The sequence below is a fragment of the Hibiscus syriacus genome, unplaced genomic scaffold (genome assembly GCF_006381635.1).
Source record: "Hibiscus syriacus cultivar Baekdansim isolate YM2019G1 unplaced genomic scaffold, ASM638163v2 tig00112226_pilon, whole genome shotgun sequence".
NCBI classification, from domain to species: Eukaryota; Viridiplantae; Streptophyta; class Magnoliopsida; order Malvales; family Malvaceae; genus Hibiscus; species Hibiscus syriacus.
The window spans coordinates 32,015-57,239 of NW_024063274.1; the positions used below are offsets into that span (position 1 = coordinate 32,015).

A 25,225-nucleotide genomic window follows, 5' to 3' on the forward strand; every position below is an offset into this window, starting at 1 on the left:
CAATTGTCACATCAAGTAATCAATATCCGAGTTTAAACATTGTCGGTCCTGTTAAATGTTTGGCTACTTCGATTTAATGGTACCTTACCTATTGGGATAAACGTTAAGTGTCCCACGGTTTGTCACATCAAACATTCTATTCAAATTTAAAATCTCTCGGTATAAGTCGAACTTGTAGAGCATTGTCCGTTTTGGTCCATTGAAAGCTGAGTTAACACAGAAATAGGATCATGGGTGGAAGGCCTATCAGCAGGCAAATATGATATGAGTTGGTGTGGTTTTTTTAATCCCTCTACTATTCCAAATTTGGAATTTGATTCATGTATTTTCCTAAAAGACTCAGATTTGACAAATTCACCTACATATGTAAAGAAAAGTGTTCAACCCCCCCCCCCCAAAAAAAAAAACGTTCTCTTCTACCATTACGATCACTCATTAGATATATATATCATATGATGTTAGAAAAAACACAAGAAATCATCCCAATAAAACAAATTTAAAAACACAGAATTGCCCTAAAATCTAGTCCCCAACCCAACGGCATCACCAGGAAAGGAACAAAACTAATAAACACAACACATAGCATACACTGCTGACATCCATTTCAATGAGAAGAACTGGCCCTTTCGATACATATAATTACACAAAGGAATACATTTTTCAAATTCCACACTTCGGGTTCGATTTGTACTTCCATTTTGGTTTTCTATTACCCGTTTACTTGTGATAATAAAGCAAGTACCTCACCGTCACGGAAATTGGATTCCACTGCAAGCTCAAGAGGGGTTTTCCCTTCCTTGTTTAATGCACATGGATCCGCTCCCCTACATAAAACCAGGTAAATCTTTGTAATGTTTCCATAAACGGTATACACATACGAGTCACATTAAAACACCATGTAAAGGGCCATGAGAACAATGCAGATATAACCATCACGTAGCAAAGATCACCTGGTAAGTAGTAATTTAGCAAATGCTGCTTTTCCTCGGAGAATACAGCGGTGAAGTGGCGTTTGACCTCTTGAATCAGCTGCATTTATATTTGCTCCATATTGTAATAGAAGTTCAAGCATGCCAATGTCTGCAGCTTCACAGGCAAGGTGAAGAAGGGTGCAACCGTCTAAATCGTCCATAACTTGGCCCTCACTGGTTCCCATCAAGTTGAAAGAGCTAGCGGATAAGCTATCAGATGAATCCACTCTCATGTAACCAGAGTTGTTATCGGCATTCTCATGTTCTTGCAATAGCATGGCTTTGGCAAGGGTCAGTGAAGACAGAGGAGATTGTTCGTACACTGCATTTATATCTGCTTCACGATTAACAATACAGCGGTAGACAGCCTTCTTGTCGTTGGCACGAACACCCTCCCAAATCTGTTGTGCCACGGAATTAGGATATTGCTTGTCTTTAGGCTTGCGAACAAAAAGCTTTTCCGCATACTGAGATCAAGAGAAAACAGAATTCCTTCAATTGTTTACACTAGTCAAATAATTGTTGTGAGCAATAATTAAATTAAATCAAATTATCCGACCTTCAAGGAAAAGGTACAGTAAAAAAAATCATCTTATGCAACCATCTAAAATAATAAATGTGTAAAGATTTGAATACAAGGAAAATGCTTAACCTTTGCATGAATGAACTTCTCCTTTGCAGATATAGAATCGGTATGACATGGCTTGCCCGTAAGAAGCAACTGCAGTTTATCAGACTTGTAAAAGCTTCATCGCCGAAATAATGAACGTTAGTAACAAGCAGCAAGAAAAACAAATTTGGTTTTATACTAATGAAAATCTCTTATTTATTGAAAGAAAAACAAAAATCTTTACCCTGTGAGGGAAAGATCGACGTGGAGAGCACTTCTTGACTGCAAAAATTCCTCCCAAACTGAGTTAGCAAAGGTATTGCCCAGAGATTGAAACAAACCTATAACAGAGGGCTCCCATACTTTGACATCAAGGGTAAGTGACCTAACCTTAAATATGAACCATTGACCGTCTTAGAAATAAGAAAATCAAGAGAAAGAACAATCAATCAATCAATCAAATACTATAGTTTTAGTGATGCAGGATTATCACCAAGCGATGAAAAAAAAGGTTGATTGTAATTTATTAAATTTACCTTTGATATGTGAACGCCAAGATTACGGTGAACACCAGAACATTCAATACAAACAAGAACACCCAGATTCAATGATGCCCAATCGGGGTCAGGGGCACCACAATCTGCACATTTATCGTTCCCACACACTCTTCTCAGTACATCAATTGGCTTTTCATTTTTTATACATGACCTTAGATGTTGTGAAGCTTTTGATTGGTGTTCATTGTGTGCGCTAACAAGGTTTCTCTCAGAGGTATACTCTTCAACAGCAGTATGATCAAAATCAGAACTTTCAAATGAACTCTCACTGGTGGATCGATGATGACCATTTCCCATGGGACTAGCAGAAAGACACTGAAACATTGTTGGAGTATAATTGTCAATATATCAACATGTAAATCAACAAGAAAAACTCGTGCCAAATCTTTAATTACCCTCTCAGGAGCCTGAGAATTAAGTAATGAAGCAATAACTCCAGTTATCTTTTCAATCCAATCCATCTGATCTAATGCACTCTCGGCCTGTACTGACAAGCACAAACAAACATTATTAAAGATCAATTTGCCAAATAAAAATCCTCAATCCTTCAAAGGCGCCACATTTTGTGCGCAATGATTTTTCAATAGGTTGATCCCATAAACAACATACATTCAGGTATATACAAGCATACACACATACTAACCCTTACACACAAGTCATACCTGCAAGGTGTAATTCTTTGTTGGAGAAATTATCCTAAAACAAAACCTCAAATCTGACTGGTCAGCATCTACTTTAATAGTTGATGTAAGCAGGTTCACCGTGTGACGGGCAACAGACTTTTCATCATGTGCGCCACCATGATGATGAGAAGAAAGCCAACGACCCAATAATCCAGATCCAAGCTCAGAGCTATTTCTCTGACCAGAAAGCTGACTGCCAGACGCCTATCAATAGACAAAGAACAATTACATGAGAAGAAAAGAGAACCGATCATAAAATAAAATTCAAGCACCCTAATTATCAACATTTTTCACACTGGGGAGATCAGAAAGAATCTTACAGATGCTTTACTACACTGCTTGCGGTAGTAATACAGCATCCCTCGACTATCAAGGACAAAAAATCTTCTTTTCCAGTCTCCTCTTAAGTTGGATGAACGTTTTGAGAGATAACCTTGTCGAATAGTTTGAACCTGGTGGAGTATTTTTCATGTTTAGATTCAGATTGACAGTTAAATGCAAAAGAATCAATAAGACAATCTCACAAACAGAGGTCGGCCACAACTTAAAAGCTTCTTTAAACCTTTCCCTTTGTAGCAGATTGCATAACTGCCTCTATCATTTTATGTGAACTTCTACCAGTTGCTTGTATACCATCTCCACTGGGAGAAGAGCCATTAGAAGACCATCTACTCTCTCTGGCAACCTGCCTTTTGTACTCCTGCATTCTTTCATTTAAAGCTGCCTGCTCATAGTTTGATCTTTCCCTTGATTGTCGTGCATATGTCAAGACCTGCAGGACTTGTATTTCAACAATTACCACAGAATAAATAGAATACTGAAATTACAAGTGCAGGTATAGTAAAAAAGAACAAGATACAATTATTCTTCCTGTTTTGGTTTTCTTCAAAGGCCATATGAAATATAAACCGGTCATCTTATAACAAACATTCTATGACTAATCTATCAAACAAACAATAAATATTTGGTATATGATATTATTTCTCTATTTTGAGGAAATGAATAGGATGAAGAAAAGAAAGCCAAGTCAGAGAAGATGTAGAGAGATTTGTCCAAGTCTAGAGGTAATTGATATGATAGTTGGTAGCTAACCTGATTAATATATGGCTCCATTTGATGCAATAATTCATATCCCTACAAATGAACAAAATTTTTAATAAGAAATGCACCAAGTGAGAAATATGTGTAAGAAATGAGAAGGCCTGCCATGTGATCACCTGTTTGAAGTAACGACGATGTGCATCCATAGTCACACTGACTGCTTCTAGAAACTCAAATCTCTTTTTGGCTTCAACATTTGAAAGAGCAGTTACCTGTAATTATAAACCACAGTACTCCCATTTCATATGTTGAACATTCTGAAATATCAGATACATCAATTTCGAAAATGATCAGTAAGGAATTAACTCACTAGATTGAAACGAGCTTGCTCAAATGTGGACCTCGCATTATGAAGTTCCTAGAATAACTCCAACAAATATCAGAGCATGTAGGGGTTTTCCATCAATACGATAGATACATAGGCAAGAATGCCGAATACATGAAATTAGAAACTATCAAGCTATTTTGCCAGATACCTCTTCCAAAATATTGGCAATATCACTCTTCGTACTTTTCCTCAGAGAAAGAAACTTTTCTCGAGCCTGCAAGATTAATTGAATTGGTCTAATATAACTGAATATGATTTTAGACCCACTTAAGAAATATAACATCACATCCAAGGAACATTTGTATCATGAAAGCAAACAGCAGTAAAAAAAAATATGTAGCCTCTAAGGCACCTGGTCATAGATGAGACAAGCCTTGTCAAAGTGCTTACGTGCTTCCTGCACTAAGATAAGAATTTTAAAAACAAAATTTAAAAGAATAATATAATAAGAGTTGATGGGGCTGCCCAGTGGCCAGCTTTAAGATAGTTCCATATCCTCCCAACTTTATACAGCTGCTTAGATCTCATAAGCAAGAAGAACTGGGGGTTACCTTGACCTCAAGTATATCAATGTCAACAAACTGCAGTAATCTGTCATTTAGCTCTGTTTCAACCTGAAAAAGAAAAGAAAGAGTTTTATATTTTTCAATTTCAACAAACTATATACGATGTTGAAAGATCTAAAATGACATGAGATTGGTTCTCAAAAGTTGTTCATTTCAATTTTTAGGCAAACAATAAAAAAATTAAAAAAGAAATATTTATGACTGAATTTTCTAATAAAAAAGGAAAGTTCCATAATTTTCAATATCAACAAACTATATAGTGTTAAAAAAAGATCTAAAAATGACATGAGATTAGTTCTCAAAAGTTGTTCATTGCAATTTTTTGGTAGCCAATAAAAAAATAACAAATTAAAAAAGAAATATTTATGACTGATTTCTAAAAGACTAATCAGTCTTTCAGTTGCTATTCTTGCAGCAGCAGTTGGAGAGTGTCAAAGATCCAAAATCAGCTATTTTCAGGTCCTCGCTCTCAAAAAATTTTATATTCATGCTCAGCAGATACTTCAGAACTTTACCTGGGATCGAAGAATTTCCTTGTACGTACCAATTTCTCTCAATGCTATGGTAAACTTGGTCATGACAGGCCCTAAAAGTAGAGAAAAAGGGTTCAATTACTGCTATAGTGCCATAAGAATCATAATCACACCAGAATAAATCTTCATGTGATGCCATAACCGAAGAACAAAGTGGCAAAGTAATGACACCAAAGCAATTATTGCAACAGTAAGAGCCACCAAAGCAACAATGGTCAATCCACTACCAGTCTACCACTAAAGACTGCCCAAACGGTTCAAGGTGCATATGCATCAACCAACATTTGAGAAATTCCAATAAACAACTTTCACACAAAGATTGAGCGAGTATATACCTCCAAAAGGCACACTAATATTGTCATTATGCCCTCCACCAAACATTTCAAGGGCATTTGCAAAAGCAATGTCCCCATCATATCCTTCCCCAAGTCCTTCACTGCAATCAGAAGGAAAAAATTGAAAATGAATATTTCACAAACTCGTGGCTCTAATAACAAGTGGTAGCAACCCCACTCCACTTCCCTCTTCAAAGGAAGAAACCAAAGGGAAAAAAATTTAAAAATTAAAAAAAATCTATTCCAGTTGAGAGTTACAATTAAGTAATTAGTTTTACATGTCAGAAGAATGTTGAAAAACATATGACACTTACCTCGAACAAGCTGAAATTTAGGAACAAAAATAGGTTATGACAATTTACACATTTGACACGCTTTATGTTCAAGAGTCACAAATAAACAAACATCACTAAACAAATACTTTGCCCATTAGTGAAAGAAATATTGGACTATTTCTTCATTTAGTTCGGAAATTTATGATTGGCCATGACACATTCTCATGCATATCAGTTTATATGGCCAAAAGAAACGTTGCTTTCTGAAAACAATCATATTCATAGATAAATTCGATGATCTAGACATACGTGTATTTTCGACATCCTTTATAAAACCTTAAGCTTCTCTCCCGTAACAGCTCTGCACTTTCCTCCATGGATTGCATCTGTCTCCAAATAAATAAATAAATTACCAATACATGATCCGGAAGTAACTAAAACTATATATTCTCTTATAAGGTACTAGCATTAGAGCCCATCACAGCGAAGTAGGTAACAATGTGTAGAAAACACAATAAAATGACAAGAAACCAAATACTTCACTTTGAAACTTAAAACCAAAAGAGGGAAAACAATAATCAGTAATTAATTGGATGCAAGGAAACAACATAAATATCTTAAAATTAAAGAAGCTAGCCAAACTATAATCTTCATAGGCATAAGAACATTTCAAAATCCATGAGAAACTACAGTATATCCTCACTGTAACAATGCGAATATGAAAAGTAAACAATGTCTTAAAGCAAAATTAAAAGGTAAATTCGGATGTAGGATTGACACTTGACAAAGATATATTCACGGGATGAAAAGTTAACCAGGAAAAAAAGGTTTCAAAGTATTATTCTATTCTTCCAACCCCATTTCATTCTTCTCTCTTCTTATTCATAAACAGAACATAATTAAGTCAAAATTAAAAGGCATAAGAGGCCATCTGATAATCAAAATCCTGTAGTACCAAATAACACAACTCATCAAGAATCACAGAAAGATGAAGGATCACACAATATCTACTGATCATTCTTTAGAAACCCGCCAATTACAGATACTGATCATCCATCTAACTATCAATTTTCGCATATATTCCTAACTCTTTCCCAAAAGTAAACCTCTTGAATCTACAATTTTTTCATTACACAAACACTACAGCTGGTTTCTAGCTAAAAATTTCTAAAGTTGGCAGCCAAACGAGCTTGTTTACTTAGCTTAGAAATCGTAAAGACAAATTAGAGGTTCCCCGCTTTGCTTCCCCCCCCCCCAAGAGTACTGGAGTTTACTAACACGACAATAAAAATACGCTACAAGAAATAATTCAGCTAAATATGTGAAGCATTTTAGGGGAAAATTAAGTAATATTAAATCAACAACCTCGAACACGAAGTACGAAGTAACACGAAGCTAGTGAAAGAGGGAGAAACCTGCTTGCGGAACATGGGAGAGTCATCGAGCTTAGCCAAATGCATTGTGGAGGCGACGATTCTTTTTTCTCGTTACGGTGAATCCTAGTTAGCATGACATTGATTTTTGATCCTTCATAGAACAAAATTAACCCTTGAGATCTCAGTTTCAGCTCGATTTAAACCTCCTAAAAGGGGAAAAAGAGCGAGACGCAGTGCCTTGAGAGCTTGATTAACTAAGATAATTAGCTTTCAAAAGCAAGAGAATTCAGCTGTATCGACTCGATTTTCATGGATTTTAATGGCTTTTAAGTTAAAAGAAAGAGAATTTTGTTTTTATACATTTTGAATAAAGTTTACTGTAATTTTTTTTTCACTTTACTGTCTGTTTTTGCAGGCAAGAAAAAACAAACCCAGAAACAAAGGAGGAAGAAAGGCAAGTAAATGCGGAAAGTAAGTTCTTGAGTCGGGTCGGGTATTTGATTTGCATGGTCCATTTATTACTCAAATATTATATTATTATATTATTTGATACGTCGGTGAAAAATAATTATACAAACGATTTTAAATTGATAATAAGTATTTCTTAATTTTTAAATTATAACAAAATAAATATAATATATCTCAAACGCGTACATGAATATTGAATATTAAGTGGAAACTACTATTATGTCACAACCCATACAATTTCAAAAATCGCATGATAACGAAACTAAAGTCCCGACACGTACCACTATACTGTGATTCTCATTCTAAATTGGTCTCTACACTTTTGAGCATTCCAATTTCATCCAAAACTATGAATCTCCTTTTGAATCAATCTCAAACTTTTGAACATTATAAATTCATTCCCAAAATATAACCCTCATTCTAAATTGATCCCCGGATTTTTTTAACATTCTAATAATATCCCCCAAAATCATTCAAAAGTGTGGGGACCAATATAGAATGAAGTCATAATTTGGGATGATTTTGGAATATTATAAAGTTCGGAGAGTAATTTAAAATGAGAGATATAGCTTAAGGATGGAATTGAAATATTCAAAAATTTAGGAACTAATTTAAAATAAAGATCATGGTTTGAGGATGTATATTATTAGTTAACTCAAAAATTAGCGTACGATGGATCCAAACTTTTGAACATTTTGAATATTAAAATGTTTAGGGACTAATTTTAAATTAAAATTTTCAAAAAAATTATGAATCAATTTAAAATAAAATATTTTTTATTTATCGGAAATAATTATAAGGAAGTATATATTTATAATTAACTCTCATCCTTTGCGTTCCTAGTTTACTCATGACCTCGATGAATAACAATAATTTTTTTATTACTCAGATCACTCGATTCATGTTAATTTAAAATAAAATAATAATATAAAGACGTGTATCGTAATTAACTCAAAAGAAAGAGCAGATGATGATCAAAAGATTGTTGGAAAAAGAAAGAAAAAGGGTCCGACAAAAGGGCAGGGACAAGCTTATCCCAAACACTGCCCCGCCATATGTGGGACGTCCTTGCTTTTTTGTTTCACATTTATATTCTCGATCATTTGAATTCAACTCGAAAAAGTAAATAAATTTGATTATATAAGGTATAAAAAAAGTGGGAAAATTCATATAATCTCAAAGTAGAAATGTAGTATAAATCTACAAAATTCTGAACCTTATTTATTGGTGTATGGCACTAATGGCAGAAACTATATGAATATGTAGTGGGGGAAAATGCATATATCCCCGAGACAAATAGAATGAATCAACAATTTGATCCATATATTCAACCATTTCAGCTACCATCTATTCGAACCTGCATCGTTTACTCGGTTTATGTACAAACGTGTTTCTCGATCACCTCCCGGTTATAACTTGTCCGCGATCCTCCCTAGGGCGTCCGCAAGCTTATTAAGAACGGCGACCAAGTTGTCGCCGTGGTCTTTCCTTTGCTCCCTGTCCCGTTGGAAGTCGATGTTTTGAGCCTCGAGTTGAGCAACCAGCGTTTTACCGTTCCTTTCCATGACGTTGATCAAGTGGTACTGTGGACTGCTGCTCGTCTCCTCGTCTCCGTCGGTCGCCATCCGCTTCCTCTTCCTCGCATCTTGAGAGGCAGAACCGAGCTCAGGATTCGAGGTTGGATGTTTCTCCTTTGTTGTACCTGCATGTTCAAGTCTTGATTATTTGAACATGGCATGCATTTCCACACGGGAACACGCTAATTCTACTGTTTGTGCCCCTTCAAGTACAGAGACAATTAAAAATGAAAATCAGACATTGAATGTAGGCATCACGTACGTATAATGAGTTTTAGCAACTCAAGCATGTTCGAGACTCGACCGTCGACTTACGAATCGAGCCAAAACAACAAATACTCCAGAAATCACTAGGCTGAATCAAGTCAAAAAAGGAACTTAACAGAAAATCATCGAAGTGAATACTTATCATAAGTCAAAGGATTCATTCATTTGCAAGAATCGGTTATATGCGATAAAACAAGTTTGAAAACAAACATCAGACTACCCGAATATAACAATAATACGTGTTGTCAAAAACAAAGACAAAGCATGAAAATAAAAGTTATGTTGTCCACACTTTTTAAAGTATTTGTGTCCGACACTAGATACGAAGATATGACCTTCAAGATCACCTATTTAAATAGAAAATCTTACAAAAATTTATCATTAATCATGTTGGAAACATATTTTCGTATCTTACACTCACCCCCGATTCGAATAACGTAGCAGCAGAGCACACAAATATTACCTCGACTCTTATTCCCTGGAATAGCCGTCTGTTGATGTGGCTGGTACTGCTGCTCTGTGAGCATGAAAGGTGAGCAAAACAAGACATCTATAAGCATTTGATGGATCAATGATAACCATTTTTCTCATTTTCTGGACTTCCTTGCTCGCGTAGAGCAGTGGGGAAAAATTCTCTGTATAAGACTCTCACCTTTTTTTTTCTTGATCTAGAATCATAGTTATAGTATTAAGGGAGGACATCAGAAATACTGTGTGACTTCAATTTTGCCGGTGAAAGATGCATGGATTACCATGCGTCTTCCTAAGATTGAAGACACGTAGTAATCTTAGAATCTTCAATTGACGACTCCATGCACTCCTGGAGTCTTCTAAAAGTACTATAACAAATATCCGAGTCTGGAAATAATCATCGAGACAAATTATTTTGGTAAATTTTATTTTTTAAAGATATTATTTTAACCATTATCGCCATTTTTTATGAAAGATCCAAAGAAAAGGAAAATGCACTAACTTACCCTATTTTTCTCCTAAGATTCCGATATCCGATAATCATATTAAATTGATTGTTAATCGAATAGAGTCGAACTCAAATTTTTTATCACTCGATCCAAAAGTTAGTGATTTGTTTTAGGTAGTACTAGAAAAAGCAGAGTGAAAAACATCTGTACTAATTAATGTAGTTTACATTTGTCTCAGATATATTCGATTCATGGCCAACCCTATCCTTTCTCTTGTAAAAAAATAGAAGATTCGTGCTATATAGCAAAGGCTAAAAAGAGTTTTGCCAACAGTGCTCAAACACCTCCATTAAAGCAAAGCTTTTTCTCTTAAAGAAAACCCATTAGAATTTAGAGGTCCGATCAAATTATCATATAACATGAGAAGAATTGACCAATGATTCAAATGGTAATTAGTAATTAACAATTGCTAGTGATCAGTACTAGTATTAGTAAGAAGTACGAGAATTTGGTTACCTGAAATCGGGATAGGAGCTGAAACAGCCTTTCCGGTGTCGGAGGCAACGGCCGGCTGCACCTTTACCGGGCTCCCACCACCGTCATCCTGCTCAAAGTCCGAAAATAGCCCGTCCTCAGTTGCAGCGCTCCGTCCGCTGTCAAAAACTGTCTCGGAATCCTCCGCCACGTCCTGCGCCGCGGGGGTAGGAGTCAAAGCCAAAGCCAGAGACGGAGCCATGACCGAGGAAGGGATTTCGGCGGCGTCGGTTGCGGTGGCAGCTCCGTCGATTATATCGTAAACTTCCTTATCGAAGAAGCCCGGTAACTTCCGTTCCCTCCTCAAGTCATTCCTCATGACCCAAAACGACTCGCTCTCTTCCCTTATGTTATTCTCCCATTCCTTGATCTTCTTGAAATCCCCCGCCAAATTACTCCACCTCTTACGGCACTGGACCGGCCCCCGGTTCACGCCGTGCCGCTTGCAGTACGATGAAACCGAAGCCCACTTCGGCTCCACGTGACCCGAACCGAAAGCCAAACCGGCGGCCCGTCCACGTCTGACCCGATTCTCCGCCACTCTCTTCCCCTGTATCAGCACGAGAATCTCCTGCCTCGTCCATCGAGGGAGCCTCGGAGTCTTGCTGACGTCATCGCCACAATCGAAGGACACCGGACGGGGTTCGACGCCGTTAGTGGCGGCGTTGACGGCGTCTCTTTCGCCGTCAACCGGGTCCGCAGTCACAGCCAAACTTAACTGCTCCGAGGCCATAAAAATCGAAAGCGAAGAATTGATAAATTTTCTTTTTTCTTTAAAAAAAATGTGAAAATAACGCACGTGACAGCGAGAATTAATTAGTAACGGGTTTTTTTAGAGAAAAGTCCGTTACGCCGTTTACAGGTGAAATCAGAGAGAAAGGGCGAAAGAAAGTAGAAGAAAATTGGGGGGGGGGATTCTAAGAAAGATAGTTGTTTAATTGTTTTCCTTTTTAAATCTTTAGTGACATTGACCAGTAACCCTAATCAAGGTTTAATTAGACATAATTAATTAGGGGTAATAGATGTAATTGTAATTTAATTATTAAAATAATATTCTAATAGGCAAATTGGTCGAGAAGGTCACTATACTACACATATGTTTGCAAACATAGTCTCTATATTATAATTGTTTAACATCTAGTCACTTTGTTTTCTAGAAATATGTATTTTTAGTGTTGAAGTCATTTTTTCAATCAATTCCACTAAACATTTTGGTAAGATTTATTTCTTTTAAAATATAATTATGATATATACATAATTTTAATGATTTTATACTCCGAATAAATATAATTTTAATTTTTAAACATGTTAAAATTTGTAAAATTCTGTGGAAAAACTCATTCCTATGTCACCGATGAGAGTTTTACAGAGCTGGTATCTTTGAAATTTTGTGATTTTTGTGTTCAAATTTAAATATCAATATATATAAATTATATGGGTCTGTTTAGATTTATATTCAACTTAATTATAGTTACGTGTGAATCTTATTCATGATTATATTGATACATGCGTCTTATTCGTGATTTATAGTTTTTTTTAATAACGACAACTGAATTTTATTAGTAACCGAAAAAAATAAAAATTACAATTTATCAAAATATAGATAAAATTTGGAGGCAATAACACTATACTCATACAAAAAATAAAACAAAATATACGAAGACAATTAAAACCCTCCGATGAGAGTGGCGACCAACATCAAAACTCAATAACATTCATAAAAATTTCTTGTCTTTGTCGAATGAAACACTTGAACGAAAGGATAAAGGAGTGGAGAGCGAATCAAATGATCTGACAGGCTACTTCGCTACACAATATGATTACAACGACAAATAATCTTTTACCAAAAGAGGAATCTGACTATACATGATCATTGACTAAGCAATCAGAATATAAATGTCGATATGATTTTTGTACGAAAACTAATTTTTGGGAGAATAAATAAAGGTTGTCTAAGTACAACAAAATCTTGAAGGGGCACTCTCATATCTTTCGTAAGAGAAAACAAAGGCCTCAAACTCTAATATAAGGTCACTTTCTTAAGCGTAAACCATGGCATTAAACGCGTTTCTTGGGCCACCTTAACCTTATTATTCTTTCACTCCTCATATTTACCCCTAAACATTGGTCGAAATTCAAAACAATCCTACCTTATAAATAATAAATTTTATATAATGATAATTGCACTCTACTGTGTCCTACCACCAAAGCAAAAACTCTGCTATGAACTCGCCTCTTCTTTTTGTCCACTCTGAAAAAAATTTAAAGATGAGCATCATCGATAAAATGAATAATTAACATAAAAAAAATTCAAAAAGAACACCATCGATAAATTATTTGAAAAATAATAAAAAGGAGAGGCCTGCAAGTTGCAAATAAAGAAGGATTTCGGAAGGTCATGTCCACGACCATCGGGGGAGGGTGACTTTAGATTAGATTATAGGGTTAGTATAATGTCACATTCTTTATGTGAATGTCATACAAATTGTGGTGGGGACCAATTTGGTCCAAATTTTGGGTGCTCTTACAATACATGGAGGGGCTATTTTATCTTAGTTTTGGAATTGATAAAATCCATTTAATATATATTAATACGATTATTAGAGATGAACATTTCGTTGAGATTTATCGATTTGATTTAATCTAATCAATCTTTTTGAAGATATATAATTATACTAGAATTAAAAATTAATATTGAAAGTATATAATATTATAATTGTCTCTCACGTATTTAAAGATAATTACAATAATATATCTTTTATGCCATTTTTTCAATTTAAATTCTAATTTTATCTAATAATATATTTTTTTGCATAATTATACTTTGATCAAATCCGGTATGAATTTTGAACTAAAAAATCAGGTGGGATCCTTCTAAATATGGTTGGAGCCTCGTCCGAAATTCTTTATTTTCCTTTTATATTTTTCAATAAGTTTGTTGGTTTGACATATTTTCATCTATCTTTATAACACGTTTTTTTGTTGGTTTGCCGTTGTTTTCATTTATCTTTTTCTAAGAGTTTATTTGACATCGTCACGACCAATTAAGATAGCGTTTATATGGTATATCATCGATCTTCCCTACTTTGACCCTTGATTGGATTTGAATACCCGCTATGCATTCGTGGATAACTTTTCACGTCGTTCGAGTCTAATTTATAATTTGTCGGTGATCTTTCAGTAGTTTGATTCTCTTTTGTGGTTCGTTTGCCGATGCAATTAGATCTTTTGTATCTATTTTTGTTCCAGTTTCTTAGTTAGGCTTTAATCTTTCCTTGTATGGTCTTTAGTGATCTTAAGTTGATATTTTTGTTTAAATGATTATAAGAAATTATATTAATTATTGTAATTTAATATATTTCCTATTTTGAACAAAATGAGTGGTTTCTATTAAAAGAAGAAGAAGAATATATTTTAATATATGACTTAATAAAGTTTTAATTAATTTATAATTACGAAATTAAAAAATCAGCATAAAAAATAACAAATTTTTTTTTTAATATTTACAAAAGAGATTGAGTTGGTCACGTTGTAAGGTATTACATAAATTAAAAGTAAACTAAACGTGATAAATTTAAACACTTGCCGATTTGGTTGTTTATTTTTCTACTTGTGGAAGAAGGTGTAATTAACATCCATCCATGTTCCCTAAAACTTTAAAAAGGTTAGCTAGTTATGTTCATCACCAAGAAGGGTTGGTGAGATTTGTAGATATAATAATTTAGGGTAAATCATGTGATTAGTACCTATACTATCAATTTTGATCCATTTTAATACCTAAAATCTCAATTTTTTCAAAACCATACCTATAGTTTAGTCCCTGTTTCATTTTAGTATATCCGTTCGAACTTTAACATTAGGTTTTGAAAAAATTGAAAGTTTAGGTACTAAAATGAACTAAAACTGATAGTTTAGGTATTAAACCAAGTTTTACTAAAATGAACCAAAACTGATAGTTTAGGTATTAAACTAAGTTTTACTAAAATGAACCAAAACTGATAGTTTAGGTATTAAACTAAGTTTTAACGGCGATATACTAAAATGAAATAAAAACTAAATGTTAGGTATAATTTTGAAAAAAATTGAAAGCTCAAGTACTAAAACATACAAAAACCGACAGTTTATGTGCTAAATGCATAATTTACCCAATAATTCATTATAATCGATAATATAACAAACTTAATTGAAAGAATCGTTTTCATATCGAACTTCTATAATATTTGATTTTCATCGTGAGATCCTTAAACTTTGATAATTTGTAAATTATCATTTTTTAAGGTTCAAACATAAAATGGTGTGTAACGTATGTCTTTGGTTATAATTTAGTACCAAAACATTTATTTCATTTTCCGTTAATTTCTGTCATTAAATACCTTAATATTAAAAAAAATAAATTTTGTAATTAAAATAATAAGAAATTAATTAATAGAAATTGAAAAAAAATAAAAGTTAAAAACCTTTTAATTTTTTTACCCTTTAACCCTAAATCATTTTACCTCTCTTCCCCGTCACTCCCATCCCATCCCCTTCGAATTCTTCGCCGACGAAGAAGACGATTCTCGTCACAGCATCAACGCTGTCGATGGATTCTCCCTCCTCGACTCCACCGAAGACTTCATTACCGACTAGAAAGTAGTCGTCATCAAGCCCGACCCACTTCCCAATTCATCGATTTCTCCACTTAACAGAGCTTCCCAGGACCGGATCATCGATACCCAGATCGTCGATTCATTGATTTCTTCTGTTTTCGCCGCCGTTTCTTCATTCGAAGCTTCGTATCTCCAGCTACAAACTTTGCACGTGCCTTTCGTTGAGGAGAGTGTGAAGGCGGCCGATAGAGCTTTGGTTTCTCATCTGCAAAGATTGTCTGATTTGAAGCGCTTTTACAAGGAGATTTCGAAGAATCCCGATTCTGAAATCGGGTTGGGTTTAGGGTCTTGCTCGGAATCTCAAGTGCGTGAGAATCAAAGCAAGTTGAGGACGTTGGGGATTGTTTCGAACCGTTTGCAGGAAGAGATTGATGAAAAGGACAATCAACTCTGGAGTTTGAGGAAGAAATTAGCTGAGATTCAATGGGCTAACACCAAATTACCCAAGAAAGTATCCGGTAATCTAAATTCAGCTTGTGATGTTCTTTTGACTGCTAAAGTATTTCATTCTCTTTTGCATGATGCTTGTAGAGCAACTCATCAGTAAGATTTTGATTGGTTTGATGAGAAAAGCTGGATGGGATCTTGGTTTGGTTGCTCAACTGATTTAGGTTCTTGAATTAAATTTCATACAAATGGTGAAGTAGGGATGGGCATGATTCGGATTTTGGTTTAATCGATCCGAGAACAAGGTCCACCCGAGATCTGATCGATCCGATCAAAACAAGATTTTACCAGATTCGAACTCGACCTGATATATAACTTAAAACTCGACTTAACCCGAAATAATAATAAAAATATTATTTTTACTTAATAAAAAATGATTTAATTTTAAAATAATATATATATAAAGATATTATTGTAATTATTTTTAAATATATAAGGTAAAATTATATATTTTTTTAGGTCGGCTGGATATTTTTCACCTTAAACTTGAATTTGATCCAAACATCACATTAAAAAATCTCAATCTAACCATAATTTAAAAAAAAAAACCCAATCCAACTGGGTTGGGTCGGATTCAAATCCATGTTCATCCCAAAGTGAAGTGATGGGAAAAGAGGAAGAGAAGAGAAGGAAAATGATTTAGGGTTAAAGGGTAAAAAATAAAAAGGTTTTTAATTTTTTTTTTTTTTTCAATTTCCATTAATTAATTTTTTATTATTTTAATTATAAAATTTATTTTAATATTAAATAAATAACAAGTGGCATTTAATGATCGTTTGACCTAAATTAAGTTATAGAATGAAATGTTAAATATTAAACTGAAACGAAATAAACGTTAGACATTAAACAGGTATGTCGGGTACTTTTTATGTTTAAGCCTTTTTCTAATTTTCATTGTTTTTGTGGGACATTAATCACCATCCAAATCTTCCTTTAAGACAATGGACTTATCTTCTAATTATATTTTCCATTAAATTTCAAGATGTGTGTAATCTTAATCATAAAACCTAGTACTGATATTAGAGATATTTGCACAAGATATCCTCAAAGTATGAGTGTAATTTCAAATTAGTCTTTAAATTTTAAAAAAATTATACCAGTCTTCAAAATAAGACCCAATGCTAAATTGATCCCTAAACTTCAAAACATCATGTATCAATCCTCGAACAAGTAGGATTTATCCATTTTAATAGTTTCATTAACGTAATTTTAACTCTGCTGATAAAATAATTAATCCATTTTTTGAAGCTCATATGAGTTGAATTTGTGACTTAAAAACTCTTATAACCTTCAAAGATATATTGTTTTATAGAAGGCCATTAATTTAATTCACATGCCCCTAAAAAATAATTTTTTTATAAGATCACGAGTTTCATTTCTAAGACCTTGAAAAAATAATAGAGTTAATGATACGTTAAAGTAAAGATCAAAATGGAATGATAATGATCATTTGAGGACTATATAGAATATTCTATAGTTGAGCAATTTAGAATAAGAGTCATAATTTGGAGAATAATCTTGATTTCAAAGTCTAGGGAGTAACATAAAATACAGTGGACCTCTTATACAATTAACTTTAATTATTATTTGACAAGAATTCCGAAATCATCGTTTGTCTTGTGTAATTATTTAATAAAATGATTGTAGATTTTGTTACAAACAACCTTTATTTAATAAAAGTTAAAAAATGGTGGTCAAAATGGAAAGGGGTAATAATTAAGTGATCACTGTTATAGTTTACCCTTTATTTTAAATATTTACCTTTAATTTTTTTAATTAATTTATAATTATACGTTGATTACTTTAAAATTTTAAATTTTATAAATTAAATTAATGGTGTTCATCGTTAATGGTACTCTTCGCCGCTCGTCGAGCACATAAGAATAATCTATCTAATTATATATATGAAATAGTGGGCAGATAGAGAATGTAAAATCTAATTCTAACACATCATTAATCATTGGCAATTTGATCTCTTATATTGGTAATTTCAGATAAAGAGATTCAATGAAGATCCATGGTGTGGTACTATGGCCCTTATTTTATATTGGTCTCAAGTTTTTTGAACATTTTAATTTCATTCCCAAACTTTTGAATGATTTTGAGGGATTTAATTGGAACAATCAAAAGTACGGAGACAATATAGAATGAGGGTCATAGTCTAGGGATGAGCTTGAATATCTAAAAATGTAGACATCAATTTAAAATGAGAGTCGAAGCTTGAGGATGAAATTACAAAATTAGTTCTAGGACCATTTTAAAATAATGATAATATATAGGGATTTACAATGTAATTAACTATATTCTTTACGATTTCGAACCGCAATCATATGCCACAACACTGCAAAATTTCTGGTCTTATTTACCTAACTTACCTAACTAACCGTTTCCCTCAAATTTCAAGGGCGTGTTTGTCATTTCACATATAATAAAATAAAGTTAAAACCTTTCAAATATCGAGAGAAACGCAGGCAAAGGTCTGAACAGGCTTGACTTGAGAAGAGAACGATTCCCCAAGAACAACAAAATGGATCAATTCAATGGAGATAATATAAATAAAATAGATGAATAAAAATGGAAGAAAAAAGGGAAGAAATGGTGGTGTGGTTAACGTGCAAAGAAGGGAAAAAAGTCAAGTAACGAAAACAGTACTTGCAAGGCACAGATGCCATTAATATGATCCTTTCTTCTTTCAGTTTTCCTCCTCGTCCCTTGCCTTATGCCATAATTTATTCCATATTTTCTCCCCTCTTCGAAGTCTTTCTCTTCCCTCGTTTCCCTTCTTTTTTGCTTTTAAATTCCTCTCTTCCTTGCTTTTCCCTCCTCCACTTTGTTGCTTCCTAGCTCGAGTTTGCTTAGAATTTTTGTGTTTCCTTGCTGTTTTGTTAAGCATTTGGATTTGGGTCTTTTTTAATCTTCTTGGCTCTGGGTGTCTCTGTTTTCGACTTCCAAACTCCACTCTGCCGATGATTTTTCGTTCTTCGACTTGGCTCTGGGTGTGTGTCTCGCCTTGTTATTGAATTCCTAGCTCCACTTTGCTGAACCTTTTTTTGCTTTCTCGTTGTTCGTTTGAGCTTTTGATTTTTCGTGATCTTCTTAGCTCTGGGTATCTGTGTTTTTTTTTTCCGATTGTCGTATTAATATCCTTAACTCTAATTGTCTCGTTCTTGACTTCCTAGCTCGAGTTTGCTGATTTTTTTCTCTTCTTTTTAGGTTGTTCGCTTGAGCATTTGATTCCTCGTGATCTTCTTGGCTCTGGGTGAGTGTGCCTTTTCAATTTAATTCCAATACCCTTAACTCTAATAGCCTTGTTATTGAGTTCCTAGCTCCACTATCCTGAAAATTTTAGTTTTTCGTTGTTCGTGTTAGCATTTTATCTTTCATGATCTACTTGGCTCTGGGTGTATGTGTCTTTCAATTTCTTTTCAATCCCCTTAGCTCTAATTGGTTCATTCTGTTTTAAATTTCCAAGCTCGAATTTGCTGAAAATCTTTGTTGTTCGTTTGAGCATTGAATCTTTCATGATCTTCTTGGCTCTTGGGGAATGTGTTTTTATTTATTTTTTCAATTTCATATCAATACCCTTAGCTTTAATCGGTTCTTTTTAAAATATTTTTTCCAAGCTCGAAACTGCCTAAAATCTTTACTTTCCATCGTTAGCCTGAGCATTAGATCTTTTAGCGAGTAATCTGAGCTGTTATCGTCGTGGTTTTTTTATTGTTTTTGGTAAGTGAATGAAACATGTTTTCTCCTTCCGTTGTAAATTGTAATCTTCACATTAAATGCACACCTCTAAACTTTTAATTTCCCTTTGTTTCTTCATAATTGCCATGATCTTAACTCCGATTTTTTCTTGTAGTTGAATGTTTCATAATAATTGCAGGCCACGCCATGCCATATCATCCGTATCTTTATCACTTTATCTCTTAGCATTTTCTTCTTTTAAATGCTTTCAATCGTTTTCCTTGTTGAATAAAGTTACTGTTTGCCGTGCAGAGTTTTTTTCATCTTCTCTTGGAGGGAAAACCTTTCGATTGTTGGAAATAATTTTTTTGTGAAATTTTGGATTCGTTCGAAGAAAAAAATTCTTGGTTTTAATCATCATGCCATCTGAAACAATGGACCTGCAGAGTTTGTCTTCACCATCTATTTTCTCTGATGATATAAATTTTCCCACCGAGGTACAAATTTTCTTGTTATCCAATCACTTTTTCTTTTCCCTCTAAACAATTTTGGTTTCCCCCACACTATTCTAAGTTTGAATTTCCTGGATTGTGGCAGCGGCAGGTTGGATTTTGGAAACTGGACCCCGTGCTTGATCAGCGAGGTTAGTATAAAAAATGAATGTTAAGTTCTAATATTATATATATATATATATATATATATATATATATCACTGGGAATTGAACTATGTTTTGATCTTTTCTTTTTCAAGGGAAATTGGTTTATTTTAAAAAGTTTCATCTTCCATGAAACTGTAACAAGTCAAATTATCATTCCCTATGCATATGAAATGCATTGAAGCAGTACGATTAGACCCGGAAATTTTCGAAGTATCTTCAATCTATGAAAAACAGGCTTTGTCAATTTTTTTATTGGATTCTCAAAGATTTATTAATGATAAATCAACAAAAACTGGAGCCAAGCATGGAATGATGGAGCTTCATGCAATGTAAATGAAAAACCAGTGATGAAGTTATGATTTGTTTTGCTCCTACACGGAATGTTTGTTAATTCGGTTTTTTTTCCACCGGCGTCTTACGGTTTTTTTCCACCGTCAGCGTGTATGAAGCCGGTTACTCCATCAACCATGGAGAAAATTATTCCAGTGGAAAGTCAGATAACAAGATACCTGGACAGTGCTGAGTCTTTCACCAAGCAGCACCCGAAAGCGAATCCATTCGTCAATAGCCTTACAGTGGGAGCAGAGAGAGCTCTGAATCAATCACTGAAGTCGTCGAAACCTATTGGCAGAGATAATGGAGTTCATTCTGCAGAAGGAAACAAAGTAAACAACACTATGACTTCCCTGTTCGAGAACAGTCTTTTCTCGAGCTCGTTTTCGGAGTTCTTCACTAGGAAGTGTAAGTCTTTCGCCCTGTTTTTAGGTATTGAATTTGAGGGTCTATTAAGCTTTTCTCATAGCATTCTTAGGGTTGAGTTTGTTAAATGGTGATTCGTTCTTTAGATGACTGGCTCCTTGTGTTCATCCTTTTTGCAGTGAATTTATCTTCAGAAAATGCTATGTATGGAAATTCAATTGATACCGTTTCCTCTTCACTCTATGAGGAAGAGGAACCATTCGAATCCCTTGAAGAACTTGAGGCCCAAACCATAGGAAACCTTCTTCCCGATGATGATGACTTGTTTTCGGGAGTGACCAAAGGACTCGATTTCGTTGTCCAACCAAATGGTGCAGAGGATACGGAAGAGTTGGATGTTTTCAGCAGTGTTGGAGGGATGGATTTAGGAGATGATGGTCCCACTGTTAAGCGAAAAAAGGATAAAAACCACATGGGGTTATTTAATGGTTTAGCTGGAGAACACTTTTCCAGAACACTTCTTGTGAGAAATATAAACAGTGATGTTGAAGATTCTGAATTAAAGTCCCTTTTTGAGGTTAGCAATTGCTTGATGATTGTCATTTCCTTTTCGGTTCAAGTGCATGTCTGCCCTTTACTTGGCTTGTTTGTCCTAGTTGAATGCTCGACCTTGTTTCAACTTCCCATGGGTTGAATGTGCAGCAATATGGTGAAATTCACGCTCTTGACACAGCTTGCAAACATCGTGGTTTCGTTTTTATCTCGTATTTTGATATTAGAGCGGCACAGAAGGCTATGGATGCATTGACCAATAGTGAAATTGCTGGGAATCAAGTTGAGGTTGAGCTTAGCCATCCCGAGAGTTCAAGAAGACGGTATTGCCTACACTCCTCGACTCTTCTTTTTCATTTAGCTTAAGACCAGACCATAGAATACTTTGTTGTTACCTACTCCGATGCCGGAAAACAGTTATACTTGTTTATGTGTTTCATAGTTCCTTCTGATTTTCTGCTTGCAGTTCTGCACAACCACTTCCTTCAGCGCAGCAAGATGAATGGTACCGATACGAGCATCCACATAGTCCCCCTAATGACGCAAGTTTGACTGGTATAATTGTTGTTCCTAACAATTGTAATCTCAATTCAACAGCTAACTTTGTATCTATGTTCTGATCCTTGGAATTTCAGTGGCTGCAATTGGGCCAAACTCATCAAATAACATGGATGTTGGAACTGGTTCGGGGTTGAACTATGCTATAAAAGCCCCGTTTCCAGAATCAACAACTCCTCACGGCGTCTCTCCCATTGTTTCTAACGGTTTATCCTCCATGGTTAGAATGGGATCAATAGGCCATCAATCTGTCATGGTCGAGTCGGGTCACTCGCAAATGAAACTTGATGTCCAAGGTGCACCGGCTTTTTATCCTCGTCCGCTGCCAGAGTATCAAAATGGTTTTAGTAGAGCCGTTCACTCCAATTCTTCAGGTCCCAAGGCTTCAAACATTAATTCCAAACCAATGGAAATAATTGATAATAAGCCATTGTCTAGAATTGGCTCAACTGAGAACTCATTTGAATTCAGTAATGCTGGTAAGGATGGCCCAATTAAAAACTGCAGTTTAGTGTTCTGTTTACTCTTTTAACTTCTTGCATATAAATCGAGTTTTCGGAACTGTCTCCAGGAAGCTCTTTTTGGTCCATTTTTCATAAACGCTCAACCTCCCTCCCTTGCACACATAGTTTTCATTGATACTTGTGAAATTCAGAATTCTGGTTTCTGTTTTTCTGTTTATTTATGTTAGTTGGGTTGTGCTGAGTTTCTCAGGCTTTCGATCTGCCGGAAATGGGAGACATCTTCTTCCCGGACAGTCGTATTCGTGGAGTAACTCTTATCAGCCCGAGCCTCCAAGTATGACATGGCCTAACTCGCCTCCCTTAGTTAATGGAATTTATGCTGCGCATCCCACGGCACAGCTTCATGGACTTCCTACGGCTCATTCACTGAACACTGGTGTTAGTGTACCCACGATTAACTACCATGTTGGATCCGCACCAAACGTTAAACCATCTCTCTGGGACCAGCGACATGCTTATGGAGGCGAATCTTCTAATACCTGTTTTCAACCAGGTTCTCTTGGCAGTATGAGAGGTTCTAACAACTTTCCATCTTCTATCGAGTTCATTTCTCGTTACACCATGCCTCATGTATTTCGGTTAAAACTCTAACGAACTTTCATTGTCTTAAAATAATGTAGGACTGCAAATGTTTCACACGAGGTCCTCGGTGTACAACAGGAGAGGGCAAAACATTCCGATTATGAGAGCAGTTGATTCTCCTCATGAACATTGTAGAAGCCGGAGGAACGAAAGAAGTATGAATCAGGCTGACAAGAAGCAATACGAACTCGACATTGAACGTATAATACGAGGGGAAGACAAGCGAACAACACTCATGTTGAAGAACATTCCTAACAAGTAAGTGCCTTCCGAATTCGGTCCATCATCAGTGTCATCGGTATCCCGATTCCTTGTTGCGAATGGAAGAATCCTGTTATTAATCTGTGCTGCTGATGATTTTCTGCTTGTTATTAAATGATCCTGACCGTCGATTATGACTCCAGGTACACCTCGAACATGCTTTTGGCTGCAATCAACGAACGCGGCGGAGGAACATACGATTTTGTTTATTTGCCAATTGATTTCAAGGCAAGTTTCCTCATGTCTCCAAGCTTCGGAGAATACCAGATAGTGTTCAAAACATGTATATTTATTTTACCCTCATTGTTGCAGAATAAATGCAATGTTGGATATGCATTTGTCAACATGATTGAACCGAGCCAAGTCATTGCATTTTATCAGGTTTGTTTTCCGAAATTTTCGAGTCGACGGGGTACATTCGAAAACGCAAAATGCTAAATCGAAATGAACTAAACCGTTGCAGGCATTCAATGGGAAGAAATGGGAGAAGTTCAACAGTGAGAAGGTGGCATCACTTGCTTATGCTCGTATACAAGGAAAAGCAGCCCTTATCGCTCATTTTCAGAACTCGAGTTTGATGAATGAGGATAAGAGATGCCGGCCTATACTCTTCAACACCGACGGTCCAAATGCAGGCGATCAGGTACCGAGATAACATAGGAACACCGCGCTGATTCGACTCTTTGTTTTTCTTGCATCACAAGAAACTTGCATATATGATCATGGCTATTATGAAGAATGCTAAACTTTTGAATTGCAGGTGCCATTTCCGGTGGGGGCCAATGGTCGACCGAGGCTCGGACGAGCTCGTTCAGGCGAAAACCCTTTGAGTTCAGAAAACGAAGAAACTTGTTCACCGAAGGGGTCCGACAAACAGAAGCCGGTTTCTTCCGGCCGGAGCGAACCTTGTATTAAAATAACATCCGTCCGAGATCTTTCTACAGATGAAACTTGAGGAGAGCTCTAACATTTTGGGTTTAACAAAGATTAATATAAATGAAAAATCTCTGAATTGACATTTTCAAGCTTTTAGGTCCCATCTGCAAATGCAGACAACAGGGCCTTGAATATTGGTGATATTCTTTCCAGTTTCTATAGATTAATGTTCTGTTTCTGACATGGAATTCTACTTTCATATGAACAATTTATCATTATTTATATCAACAATTTTTAATCATTCATGAGCATATTTGATTATGTTTCTGAATATTTTATCTTTTAAAATCGTGACATTCTAAGAATATGTTACATGCTGGATCTCATATCATCAAAATGATTAAAATAAAATAAAATAAAAAAATGAATTCACTTGTCCAAAATAAAAAAAATAGGGTAAACCATGCATTCAATACCTAAACTATTAATTTTGGTCCGTTTTAGTACCTAAACTTTCAATTTTTTCAAAATCATATAAAGTTTAGTTTTTGTTTCAATTTAGTACACATCGTTAAAACTTATAGCGTTTATACCTAAATTATCGGTTTTGGTTTGTTTTAGAACCAAAACTTT

At 35.1% G+C, this 25,225-nt stretch overlaps 3 protein-coding genes across 3 annotated transcripts; 1 reads left to right on the forward strand and 2 right to left on the reverse strand.

Annotated features, from left to right (window-relative positions):
* Positions 1 to 456: 456 nt before the first annotated feature.
* Positions 457 to 7,705, reverse strand: LOC120176128 (ADP-ribosylation factor GTPase-activating protein AGD3-like). Its single transcript, XM_039182626.1, has 19 exons — positions 7,375 to 7,705; positions 6,269 to 6,345; positions 5,685 to 5,785; positions 5,332 to 5,402; positions 4,802 to 4,864; positions 4,603 to 4,647; positions 4,399 to 4,464; positions 4,233 to 4,280; positions 4,039 to 4,134; positions 3,914 to 3,955; positions 3,384 to 3,593; positions 3,142 to 3,273; positions 2,801 to 3,025; positions 2,534 to 2,620; positions 2,118 to 2,453; positions 1,826 to 1,971; positions 1,624 to 1,717; positions 951 to 1,438; positions 457 to 824 (listed from the first exon to the last, which is right to left on the reverse strand). Exons 1-19 carry the CDS (start codon positions 7,417 to 7,419, stop codon positions 710 to 712), a joined length of 2,487 nt encoding a protein of 828 aa, XP_039038557.1. The 5' UTR covers positions 7,420 to 7,705; the 3' UTR covers positions 457 to 709.
* A 1,373-nt stretch (positions 7,706 to 9,078) lies between these two features.
* On the reverse strand, positions 9,079 to 12,013 carry LOC120176068 (trihelix transcription factor ASR3-like). Its single transcript, XM_039182580.1, has 3 exons — positions 11,084 to 12,013; positions 10,111 to 10,164; positions 9,079 to 9,505 (listed from the first exon to the last, which is right to left on the reverse strand). Exons 1-3 carry the CDS (start codon positions 11,832 to 11,834, stop codon positions 9,213 to 9,215), a joined length of 1,098 nt encoding a protein of 365 aa, XP_039038511.1. The 5' UTR covers positions 11,835 to 12,013; the 3' UTR covers positions 9,079 to 9,212.
* An 8,083-nt stretch (positions 12,014 to 20,096) lies between these two features.
* Positions 20,097 to 24,893, forward strand: LOC120176097 (protein MEI2-like 4). The gene is made up of 13 exons (XM_039182599.1): positions 20,097 to 20,378; positions 20,479 to 20,524; positions 20,979 to 21,281; positions 21,419 to 21,816; positions 21,942 to 22,114; positions 22,258 to 22,346; positions 22,427 to 22,828; positions 23,064 to 23,387; positions 23,494 to 23,713; positions 23,860 to 23,944; positions 24,029 to 24,097; positions 24,180 to 24,359; positions 24,477 to 24,893. Exons 1-13 carry the CDS (start codon positions 20,301 to 20,303, stop codon positions 24,669 to 24,671), a joined length of 2,562 nt encoding a protein of 853 aa, XP_039038530.1. The 5' UTR covers positions 20,097 to 20,300; the 3' UTR covers positions 24,672 to 24,893.
* The last annotated feature ends 332 nt before the right edge of the window (positions 24,894 to 25,225 follow it).